Raw genomic sequence first — 12,949 nt, 5'->3', positions numbered from 1 at the left:
TTTTATGGTGGTACAAGAAGTTCCTGATGCCTTTTTTTTTTTTTATTTATTTTTTTTTAACACCATTTGAAGAGAAAAATTTCATAATGGATTTATAGTTGGAAACTCTGAAAATGCGACTCAAGCATCGAGCAAAGTTGGTGAATAAAAGTGGTGTACTAGTGGCCTCAAGGCTTGAAGGTCCCGTATTTTACAGTATATAGTAGGGATGGTGAGCCCAAAAAAAAGACGTAATTCATCCAGTCTTTCCATTTGCTATATTCTGATAGGAGTGTCAACTTTTTGTCACTTCTTGCCATACAGAAGATTAATAGGCAACTCTCTCCAACTGGCAGATGCTGTGGCCGTCATAACGTTAACTAGATCTTGGAAATGGGGGTAAAAAAATGACGATTAAAGGGGATTTCCACTATTCTATTAATGGCTTGACCCCTAAACGGAATCGGTCACCCTCTGGGACGTATATAACTATGGGCATACAGGTTATCGAATTAAGTCATACCTGTATGCCTCGTAGTTGCTGTCTTTTATGCTAATTAGTTCTTCCAGGCTCCAGGGCATGGAGGAAAACTCTACCTCCGGAGTTAATTTACGTCCCCCCAAACTACGCTCTTCACAGGGAGGCAAGAGGTAGTTCCCTAGGATATGCCTACCCTGCCTACACCTCGTCGCTTCCCTGATGAACTGTCCCAAGCAAGTCATCCATAATATTGTAATCGAAGACTTTTAAAATAAAGGGTAAAAACGATATCTCCAGCCCATGGATCTCATAGACGTCTTGCCTTTTTGTAGTACGTGTGCAAACTACAACCGAAATCCACCTACAAAGTGCTAAAACCAATGACCACATGCACAGCAAGATGTTTTGGATATTGCAGTCCAATGTTTTTATGTTCCATCTCTTGGCGCTTTTTTAACTTGTCGTGCTTCAAAAGCCTTCGAGGTGGCTAAAAGACGACAAGTCCACTTCTCGGGCAATGTCCGACTGGAGTCATCTGAAGTCTTCTGCTTCAAAAGCTCTGAGGTTAAAAGAAATCAAGATTCTGTACTGAAAAGGTTTTTTCTGATGGATATTCGAACCCAGAGACTTGTGCTGTATTTTTGTTTAGTCACTTTAAAGGTACCGTAATCTCGGGTTTGTCTCTACGTAATCTGAAAGCGGCATGATGTAGGGCAGTGTTCCCCAACTCCGGTCCTCAAGAGCCACCAACAGGTCGTGTTTTCAGGATTTCCTTAGTAGTGCACAGGTGATAATTGCTTCACCTGCACAGGCAAGCATTCACTGACCTGTGTAATACTAAGGAAATCCTCAAAACATGACCTGTTGGTGGCTCTTGAGGACCGGAGTTGGGGAACACTGATGTAGGGGCTGAGACCCTGATTCCAGTGATGTGTCACTTAGTTTACTGGGTGCAACAGTTGTGATAAAATCCATTTCCCCCTCCGGTGCAGTGCCCTGCCTGCATGCTGTGCCCCGAATAACACCACCCACACCCCTGATTGGCAGCTGTCTGTGTACAATGTCAGAACGCTGCTTAATTAGTGGTGTAGTGGGGTTACACAACAGTTGACTAGGAGCTCGGGACTTCTAGTCCTATAGTGATTATCTACTACTGATAAAAGTTATTTTATTGAAACTGCAGCACATTCCGGTAAGTGACACATCACTGGAATCAGGGTTTCTGTCCCTGCACCATGTTTCTTTCAGATTACATGGCAAAAACCTATTGCCAGATTCCCTCATAAAGGCATAATTCCCTGGCTGACTAATCTGTGCACTATTTGAGCGATGAGGGTAGTTGGTTAATTTCATACTACTCGACTTAAAGCCATTTTGAGCTTCCTTGATCTGAGGCCATGGCATTGAGTACTAATTTTGGGCGCATCATGACACCCATGGTACCAATATTTTTCGGATATGGAAAACTGCTGCCAAGAACATGCGGTTCTAACCTTTTCATGATTGGTCACCAGCTTTTATCCAATGGTGTTTGATGTGACCGTCCCCAGAGGATCCTCTGACGTTTAGATACTTCTTGCTTTTGATTTTACCTTGCGTGATGTTCTTGGCTTGTAACGCTGCTTGCCAGAAGACTTGTCAAATGTTCTGCCTGTCTCCATCTTGGGTAAATGGTCGGCATGAACATCTACCAGTACGTTATTCCCATATAAAATCTTTAAAAAAAATAAATAAAAAATAAAGTAAAACAAACTACTCACCATATGTAATGTTGGGATAGGGGCAAATCTACCCATGCTGTTCAAGTATTTAAAAAAAAAAAAAAAAAATAAGGAAAAGTGAGGGGTGACGGAATTTGATAAATGACTCTGTAATTGTATTGGACCAGTTGGAGCTTAGGGATGACTGATTCATATTGAAATTGCCATTTGTGTGAAGACTGGAGCCATAATGGGGGGGATTTGGGATATAATGAAGTGTAAAATGGACTGTACACCAGTTAAACAATTAGGCTAATTTCCATAGATGTCCCTTGTCCTCTGCTGCATTGTGATACTAAGTGGCCCGGCAGGGTCCCGTCCCATGGAGCCATGTGTTGTGGGCTCTGCCAGTTGCTAAGCCTTGGGAGATATGTACATCACATTAGCCATTGTGATGGATGCCCCCCGGGGGGATTACAGCATTCAGGAATACATCACCAGATTTCACACCTCTTCTGTTCTTAATGAAATGTTAGGTGTCCCGCCAATTATTGGAAGTTGAATGACTCTGGCTATTTGTTGCAGATGCAAATCGTTGTTTATCCCCCTCATGCACTTTGTGCGCTGTAATCATGCACATGGTAACGCTTATTTTGTGATTAGGAGTCAATTTAGGTAATGCAAGAACCAAAAAAAAGTTTGTTGGGTATCAATACCGAGCTTAACTTTTTTTTTTTTTTTTCTTTTTCTTTTTCTACATCTTACCATCAAGCTACTAAAATTGGTTCCATTGTTTTTTTTTCTCTTCTTAAACTTTTGAGTCTAGCCTCCCCCCAGCTTGAAGCTGAGAATTACAAATAACATTTAAGGCCCCTTTCGCACGTCGGTTTATTGCCATCAGTCGCAATCCGTCAAATTTTGAAGAAAAAAAAAAAACTAATCCGGCGACTTGTATTGGCGACGGATGGCCTCACGTTTCATCCGTTGTGTGTCCGGTGGCCGGAGACAACGGACAAAGTAATGTGTTTTTTTTTTTTTTTGTGTGTGTATGTCGAAAAAACGAACAGCGACGGATCCGTTTAATGTTAATAAACCCAGAATGCTGCCTTTAAAAATAAAAAAAAATAAACAAAAGAAAAAACAAACTTTACAATCCCACCTACATACTCCGAACTGTAATACATCAGTCTTCAATCATCAATATTTCAGGGAGAACCCCACGTGACCACTGCAGCCAATCACTGGCTGATTGTCTGCTGCCTTTTTCATGTTTTGTCCGATCAGATAAAGTCTGACGTTGATGCCTAGAGACCAGCAGTAAGGCGAGACGGCGCCACACTGGTCCGGTAGGTAGAGATGGGATTATTTAATTTTTTTTCCTAACTGTTCCGAGCTTGATAAGATTAACTCTTCAATGTAGAATGTAAGCCCACAAGGGCAGGGTCCTCTTCACTCTGTACCAGTCTGTCATTGTTTTTTTGCTTACTGTAAGTGACATTTGTATTTTGATGTAACCCCTTCTCATGTACAGCGCCATGGAATTAATGGTGCTATATAAATAAAAAATAATAATAATAAAAAAAATAGTGGTCAGCCCTCAGAAAGTTAATTAGTTACGAGTCTCCAGCCCCCCATTCACATTAGCTGTAGGCCGAATGGTGGCAGGACTGATGGATATCTTTCCCATCTCCTACACCATTGTTCCCCCAACTCCAGTCCTCAAGCCACCAACAAGTCATGTTTTCAGGATTTCCATAGTATTGCGCAGGTGATGGACTTGTTACCTGTGCAGGTTCTGCAATTATCACATGAGCAATATTGAGGAAATCCTGAAAACCTGACCTGTTGGTGGATCCTGAGGGCTGGAGTTGGGGAACACTGCCCTACACAAACAGGGGTGCCATTGTCTTCTGATGGCCACTTCCAAACTCCTGCTGGTGGCTAATCTCCCAGAGAAAGATCTGCTGTTGGAATCCAATGTTCAGGATTTTTTTCTCCTTGATCTTCGGCCAGAAAAGATTGGGAGGTCCCCATATACAAAACTGTTGACTGATCTCTCGGACCTCAGCAGGTTATTATTATTATTATTATTTATTGTTATAGCGCCATTTGTTCCATGGCGCTTTACATGTGAGGAGGGGTATACATAATGAAAACAAGTACAATAATCTTAAACAATACAAGTCATAACTGGTACAGGAGGAATGAGGACCCTGCCCGCGAAGGCTCACAATCTACAAGTCATCCTACTTTGATCTGTATATTGGGGTGGTCCTGTTTACCCTCTCTTCTCTCTAATCTTTGTTTTTTAGACTAGATCTAGAATAGTCAGAACTGGTTCTCCTTGTCTGAGAAGTATTGTTCTTCCACTAGCCAAAGGGTATGTTGTATAATACGTTTGTCAAGTTTCTAATCTCCTCTGAGGTCAGGTGTCCTTGTTTGTGGAGGACACCAACTGGTGTAGTGAGTTTTGCAACCTGGGAAAGGTTATTCAAATTAGCTTTTCTTCAGAAGAAGCAAACTCTTCCTTCTGCTAGCTCTAGGTGTTTACCTTGTAAATTGCTGCATTGTATTGTTATCAATTATTTAGGTTGTATTGATCTCCTCCTCCTCCTCCTCCTTCACCATGACTAGTTCATTAGGCCATGGGTCTAAAGTCAGCCAACTGGAAACATGCCACTGCAGTATGGGGCATATGCAGCAATGAGTCACGCTCCATAAAATGACCAAAGTGCAGTGTGAAGCCTACTGACCTACCCACACCCCACCCCAATCCAAATACAGCTGTCCCAGCAATCTTATTGCCACAGATTTAGCTGCTGAAACTACAGGCATTGTAGGGAAAATATTACATGACGTGGCACCCACTCGGATTGTAGTGGTGGGTTAGTATAGGACCTCCTTGGGTTTTCTCTATGACAAGATCTTCTCCAATTTAGTGCATCCTGGGGATGTCTATATATTTACTGAAGAACATGGGCAGAAATTCTCCTGATAACTGAAAACCTTCTAGGTATGGTACCATATGGATGAATCCCTTGCACTTTTTGTTTTTCGATGACTGGTAAGACCTCTTGTAGGCTATTCACTGAAGAGACCATTTAATGATGTGCACTACATTGTTAGGGTCATTCAACGTCCCGAAGAACGAAAAGCTCAGATTAGCAAGGAAAGTTACTGTCTTTAGCAATGTATCCACAGGAGATGCCTTGATATTTTCCTTGCACCCAAGAGCTCTTGCTGTTTTGCCTTCTTTGGTCACACAATAGGTTGCTGGAGAAACCTTTGTGTCCCGTTAAACTACATGACCCTGAGGAGACTCCGTCATCCATCTTTCATCACACTTCCTGTTCTTCACTCTCTCAGGACAATATGAACGTACTTGTCAGATGCAGGTAGTTATGGGATGAAAGGCCCTTTTGATTAACTGCAGCTAAGTTCAGGATGACAGCCTCATTTTTAAAGTAAGAGAAAGGTCTCTTAATATTTAGAAGAATGGGGAGATGTTTGAGAAGTACATCGAGGTGCTGGGGGGAAGGGTAAAAGTTTGGCGTGGCCTATGTCTTAACAACCTGCTTGTATGCACACAATAGGACTATTAAGGATCATGAGACCATTTGATTTTCATAGCCTTCCTGTCTTTAACCTTCCCAAAGCACTTCTTGACTTTTTAACTTCTTCTCCTTAGAATCCTAAAGAAAACTTTACACTGCACAAATATCTTGAATGAGCATTCGCTAAGGATGTTGGTTAACGGCAATCTTCCAGTCTAATCAGGCTGCCAATCACTTTATGAAAGAACAAAGCAGTCGTTCGTCGGGTAAAATTATACTTTAGTTTGCCCAAAAGGTCGTTTTTGGCAGCACATTGTCCTGTGTAAACACACCCGAGAACTTCCGAGAACAATGGCTTTCTATTATTATGAATAGGCTAATATCACCAACCGGTGACGGCGCCGTCTGTCAATATGTTTAACGCTGCGCAGTGTACATTCTCTTTACTTTTACTTCCGATACTTGTCAATTTGTGATCTTGGCCTTAATATATAAATATATAAAATATTCATATGGCTATTATATCTTGTCAAAATAGCATCACCTATAGCTCTCCAGTAAAAGTGCGCAACAAATATTTTACCCATACATTACACTAGAGCATTTTATTTTACTTTATTTAAAGTTATCGCCAATTTATTGGATAACTAATACGGTAACTTATTAAACCAGTCAGGGGTCGACTGCTGGGGCCTCCAACAATCCTTAGAATGGGGCTCTTAAATACACTGTCCGAATAGAGTTGAGCATGGACATGTGCACCACGGCTCCATTCTTTGTCTATGGGAATGCCAGGGGTCACTGAGTACAGAGCTCGCCTTTTTCCTGCAGTCTCACGTCAGCAGAGTCTCAGCCACAGGCAGTAAGATGAAGAGTATGGGATCGGGTTGGAGTCGCCATTCAACTCTTTTCAGTTACTTGTGGTAAATCTCCTTTTTTTTGCCATGATGATGATTTTTTGGGGTTGTCATCGTAGGCTCTGCCGTATGGCGAACCATACAGAATTGCCATAAATAAAGGGCCTTGGAAGGACAGGTATTTTTAAAGCCGTGCACATCTCCATGTAGGTCTCATCATTGAGATTGTTGTCATGTGTCTCCAAGGAACATCTTGAGATAGAGAGCGAGATCCCATTTTATATGTAATTATCCATATGATTATCACACCTGCACAGTTTCCGTGTAATCTGCATTGATAATGTGAAGATTCAAGGCCGTTGTTTTTTTTTTTTTTCTGCAATACTCTTCATCTCGGATGATTCAGTAGCAACAAAATGATAAGATTTTGATTGTACGCGGTTTGTGCGGCATTTTTCTTGCGGAATTTACCATGAAGAAAATATGGCTGATGGTTAAGTAGAAGAACTTGTGCAGATAGAATATATAAAAACCTTCAGCACCTGAATTGAAAATTGCCTCACCCCCCGCCCCCCCATATCACGGCCTGCGTCAAGCAGAAGTATATCCGTTTTTCCGGATCATCTTGCTATATAACTACCTAGAATAAATGCTGATGTTCTTCTGAACCTGGCGTTGTATTTCTTTTGTCTCTGCGACCCTCCACTCCTGAGATAATGGCCCCTCTTTCTTGTATATAAATCATATATTTTTACCTAACTGGTCGTGGCACCATGGAAGATGCCCATCGAAGAGTTGGTGATCACACCCACTCGGCTATGAAGACTATTTTTTTACAGGGAAGAGGAACCTGTATGTCTGGAAGTGATGGGCTCAGGAAGAAAAGACAAAAACTAGATTTTAAGACCACAATTGGCATTTACGTCATGTACAAATTATTGATTTATGGAAGGTGACTGGTCCTCTTTGAGGTGCCCATTAGTGATAAGCGAACATGCTCAGATAAGCTGTTGTCCGAGCGCGCCCGGGTGCTAACAGAGTGACTTTGGCATGCTCGAAGAATATGATCCAGTCCCCATGCCTGCTTGTGGCTGTTTCACAGCTGTAAAACATGGAGGGATTGCCTTGCAAACAGCCATTCCCTCATGTGTTGTGGCTGTCGAATAGCCGCGAGACATGCATCGGCGGGGACTTGAACATATTATTCGAGCACTCCAAAGACACTTGGTTAGCACACGAGCATGCTCAGGTAACACCTTATCCCAGCACGTTCGCTCATTACTAGTGCCCATGTATATTAGATGACGATTGGCCTAACTTCTTGATTTTGACTGGACTGGCTGACTAAATGTGTGCGAGGGTGTCCATGTTTTGTTTTTGGGAGACAAAGATTGAGTGTTGAATTTCGGCATTCCTGTCCACTGTTTTTGTTTTTGATGATGAGTCTGACAGTAAATTATACTCCCCTCTCTCTCCCACTGAAAACATTCATTGCCCCAATACATATTAGAATAATGTTGACAAAACCAGCTGATATCGGAAGGATTGGCCAACCAGCTCATGTATATGGGTGGGCCTCCCATTTCACCCCTGACAGATGATGTCTGGTAGTTTGCCAATGGCTTAAACCTGTAAACCTAAAATGGACAGGTATTTAAAATGAAAACTACCCAACCCTTTGTGTTTTTTTTGGGTATAAGCCACTGCCAGAGCCATATTGGCAGCAGCTTTCCACACTCTCCCTTTTTGAAAACTTCTAAACCTTTGGCCAAGTCCAACATTCATGTGAATTGGGGAGTTCAGCGACAGAGCTGTCCGCCGAATGGACAATGTGTATGGTCAGCCAAACCCGATTTTGCTTAGCTGAGTGGGCACTCGCATGCAGAAGAATAGGTCAATCTCTCTAGCTTCCTCTGTCATAGCCGATGGCGTGCCTAGGTGGCTGTCAGTTGTTCAGCCGTTTCCGTCAACGGTACTGTTCGTTTGGCTGACATGTCTGGCAACGGTTTGAGAACAAAAGGATCGGCAATCCGCGGTTGGACATGTCTGATCCTTTACTTTCCAACAATTGTCTGGGGCTTGATACTCATTAGACTGTTGGCCAACATTAGTCTGTATATAAGTGGAGGGCTTAAGTGTGTGGCAAGCGTTAGTCATTGCTTTCGGGTAGCATACTGCATTTATTTAATCGACTTCAGCTCGATCGCGAGCCATGATGACTTGATGGATGATCGATCTTGTGCAAGCCTACATGGGTCCACCAGGGTGTTCTCTGCCATTATCTTGGTTGTATCAAGCTATCGGGTTACTGGTCTAATTCTTCGCCTTGTTCCTTCACAAATAACGCTTTACTGATGATAAATGATTGCTGAGGGTCCAACCACTGGTTCATTCACCGATCAAGAAAGTGGGGGTCCTATGTATGACCATGTGACCCCTGTTCCATCTATTCCCTATAGTGAAGAGGTTACCAATTCTAATGCAGTCTCCTCTGCGCCGCTTGTGCTTGTATACACAATATGGTGACCTCCCCATGGGGTATAAATCACTGTGTATTGCACTAGAACAGATGCGGTACGTGTAACATTCTCCTCGCACATGTAGGTGGTACGATGACTCTGCCCTTACCAGGTTGTTCTTTCGATTTGTGCTTCTTGCTTGGCACTTGTTGCCCCCTCTGCTCCAGCTAGATCGGTTGTAGCCGTGGGAGCCTCTAGGGTTCCTATTATATAGCACAAAGCCCTGGATTTCAGGCTGTCACACAGACGAGGGAGGCATAAGCTCCAGGGGAGGGGACTGGCAAGTAACACTACTTCAGCAACTGCTGGCTCTGTCGCTCGCTCATTATCGTCGTAGAGGTATTGCTTTTTGACTTTTTCTCATCTGAGGTTTGGTAGAGTTGAATAAGCTTGAAGGCTCCTTCCTCGGCTCCTAGAGATAGTATGAGGGGGCTGTGTGTAGGTTGCCTGGGATTCCACCGCTCGCACCTGTCTCGGATTCAGATTGCTGATCTCGGAGTACTGGCAGGTGAAACCTGTTGATCTGGGTAAGGAAGTCGCAGGCAGGGTGCGCTGAGGCTTGTTGTTCCACCACCGCTAGGAAACCAGTTTTGCCTCGGGGCACATGAAAATAAATTCCCTGTTTTTTAATTATAGCCTGTCGCTGATCTCATTTTAGAAAATCACCGATGCGTGGCTTTAAAAAGTGGTAAAATGTAAAGGAAATATTTTTCTTGCTAGATCTATTCCTGGCTATGCCTTAAACTGCATCCAAAACTGCAACCGGTCTTTTATAAAAAAAAAAAAACATTTTTATTACTTTTTTTAAAATGTCCTGGAAAAATATAACGTATGCAGCAACTTGTACCCTATTATTTTTTCCTCTCCTCCTGTAATGAGGCAATCTAGTGTTGCAGGTAACTGTCCGTGTGGGGGCGCAGGTCAGGGGCGCAGGTTGTGTTTGTTGTTGCAGAAAGGGTCCATACGCCAGCGCTTGTGGAAAGCTGTAGCCTCATTACCGTGCAGATCGGAGTATAAGATGGCTTCACTGTGCCGGCCGCTGCCATCAGTGCCAGCCTGCAGGTGACAGTCACGGCTTTGCTTCCTGAGATGTAGGCGAGACGGCTAAAGGCGGCATCGAAGGATTGTGACGTCGCTGCAGTCGCAGCCCTGCGTACAGGCTTCCTTAACTGTCAAACTACTGTCTGTCATGTATGCAGCCATTGTTACAGATTTTTTTTTCTTTTTCTGGTTCTATGTTATCCATAACCTTAAAAAAAAAAAAAAAATATATATATATATATATATATATATATATATATATATATATATATATATATATATATATATATATATATATATATATATATATATATATATATATATATATATATTCTCTGTTCACTGAGCGCGTATTTTTTTTTCGTTTGTATTTCTGAATACAGAGAAGATTATTCACATGCAGATTTGTTTAATTTTTTTTCCCATTTTTTTTTTTTTATCACTGCCAATAAGCATAGACTTGAGAAACTTTACACACTTTTTTTTTTTTTTTCTCTCCTGACTGAATTTGAGATCTGCAGCGTTTTTTTCTTTTAAAGCTAGGTGCACACGTTGCGGATTAGGCTTAGGAATTTCTGGTGCGGATTCTGCCTCTCCTGGCAGAAAACGCACCTGCGGATTTGTCGCCCTTTTTTTTTTGTGCATTTTTGCTGCGGTTTTCTTTCGGATTTGCTGCGTTTTTTTACCCCTGCGGTAATGCTGTAATGGGTACGAAAACGCTGCAGATTCACAAAAAAGTGACACGCTACTTCTTTTAAACCGCAACGGATTTTCCGCAAAGTGTGCACAGCATTTTTTTTTTCTCATTGATTTACATTGTACTATAAATCAATTGCGGGTCTGCAGCGTTTCTGCAACGAGAATCCGCAACGTGCGCACATACCCTAGTCTGCATATGTCAATTCTTTCGGCTTTTTTTTTTTTTCTTTTGTGTGGTTTTTCACAGAAAATGAAAAAAGCATCAAACCTTTTTTGCAGTGTTTTTGATGAATATAACAAATTTTATTACTGTTGACAAAGCACACGTTATTTACATCCCCAAAAAAGATGCAAAAACATAAGCTGTAAAAAAAAAATACAAAAAAATGAAGAAAAAAATTACATTTTGATGGAGCTTGTTCACCCAACACTTTTTGTGGTTTGTTGGATAATTTTTTATTTATTTTTTTTTTAATACTAAACTGGTTTTTCTTATAATCTTTTGCAGATATTTTTGAGTTGTCCTTGCAATATTATTGTAGTAAATTGTGAGTCTATTCTGCTTTCTTAGCACAGGTCACAGTTGGATTTGATCCCTATAATCCCATCTTGACGTCTGACTCATTATTGATCATGTTCTTACCCTGGTGCCTATTTTGCAAGGTTTCTAATCTCTCAGGTGTGGCTTTACTTTATGTCATATCAGGGACACAATTGCTAGGTGTATGTGACAAACACCTGAAAGGGGTGTGTGTATAATTTCTTTTTTTTTTTTTTTTCCCTTGTCCTTGTACCTTGACTCTGACTAGTCAGACTGAGCATTTCAATTGGGAACCAACACCTGCATTCCACAGCAGGGTGTCCGCCGCATGTTTTTCTGATTAGCATATGAATGATTGATACTCAGGCTGTTTTCTCATTGGCTTGAATGTTGTTCTGACCTTAACCTCTTTCCTTTTTTTTCTCCGGCTTTCTTTGCAGAGTGGCCATACCTGTTGAAGCTAAGAATGAAGAGAGTAGTCTCCTGCTTTTACTTATGGCTGCTCCTTCAGCTTCCCCTCATTGCATCTTCCACCCAGGTGAAATATAAGGTCGAGGAAGAACAACCACCTAATATATTGATCGGAAGCTTAGCTGCTGATTATGGCTATCCGGATTCGAAGCACCTGTATAAGCTGGAGTTGGGACACCCGTACCTCCGCGTGGATGGAAAGACTGGAGATATCTACACCACGGAGACTGCCATTGACCGAGAAATGCTCCGAGAATGCCAGAACTTGTTTCCAGGCCAGTCCTGCTACTTGGAGTTTGAGGTGTCCATGACTGATTTAATGTCTCCAGTTCCTCGGTTACTTGATGGTCAAATTGAAGTTTTGGACATTAACGATAACACACCAAACTTTGCTTCTCCGGTTCTTACCCTCACCATTCCAGAAAACACCAACATCGGGATGCTTTTCCCAATCCCGGCTGCTACTGACCGTGACGCTGGAGTGAATGGGGTGGCTTCTTACGAGTTGATAGTGGGGCCTGAAGCACATGAGCTTTTTGGACTGCAGGTAGCGGAGGACCAAGATGAAAAGCAACCACAACTTATTGTGATGGGAAGTCTTGACCGTGAACAGAGGGACTCGTATGATCTCACAATTAAGGTCCAAGATGGTGGAAAGACCCCAAGAGCTAGCAGCGCTTTGTTGCGGATCTCTGTCCTTGACACCAACGACAATGCTCCCAAGTTTGAGAAGATGGCTTATGAAGCGGTGCTGCCTGAAAACAGCCCAATGGGGCACTCCGTACTCCAGGTAAGCAGAACGTGTTCGATTTATACTTTCCCTGATTGCATTTCTCGAAATTTATTATTTTTTTTTTATAGAGAAATTCAAGAGTAGAAGACACTTTGTCAGCATGTGTACTTGTGTTCCATCAGATAAGTAATTAAAGTATGTACTGTGTGTCTAATGGAGTGGCTCTTCCATTCTGCTCAGGATTACAGCCTGAAGGGATTAAGCCGTGCTCGGATCAGAATGTTTAATGTAAGATGTACAGCCAACATCAAGTTAAAGCAATCTGGACACCGGCATCTTTTAATGGCTTTTTCCTTCTAAAATAACATTTTGAT

The 12,949-nt window shown here is 42.1% G+C and overlaps 1 protein-coding gene across 12 annotated transcripts in view; it reads left to right on the top strand.

Annotated features, from left to right (window-relative positions):
* PCDH1 (protocadherin 1) overlaps positions 1-12,949 on the top strand; it is a 236,433-nt gene that overhangs the window by 45,509 nt on the left and 177,975 nt on the right. For 11 of the 12 annotated variants that reach the window (XM_069763623.1, XM_069763619.1, XM_069763616.1 and 8 more), the window contains exon 2: positions 11,812-12,632. In XM_069763623.1, coding sequence (XP_069619724.1) covers positions 11,838-12,632 — 795 coding nt within the window. In that variant the 5' untranslated portion in view covers positions 11,812-11,837. Of the gene's footprint in view, positions 1-9,332; positions 9,430-11,811; positions 12,633-12,949 lie in introns of those variants that run through there. The other variant, XM_069763618.1, reaches the window with a different exon arrangement.

Source organism: Ranitomeya imitator, chromosome 4 (genome assembly GCF_032444005.1).
Source record: "Ranitomeya imitator isolate aRanImi1 chromosome 4, aRanImi1.pri, whole genome shotgun sequence".
Taxonomy (NCBI): Eukaryota; Metazoa; Chordata; class Amphibia; order Anura; family Dendrobatidae; genus Ranitomeya; species Ranitomeya imitator.
Note: the sequence above shows the minus strand (reverse complement) of the source record. Positions and strands in the feature narration are given on the sequence as shown.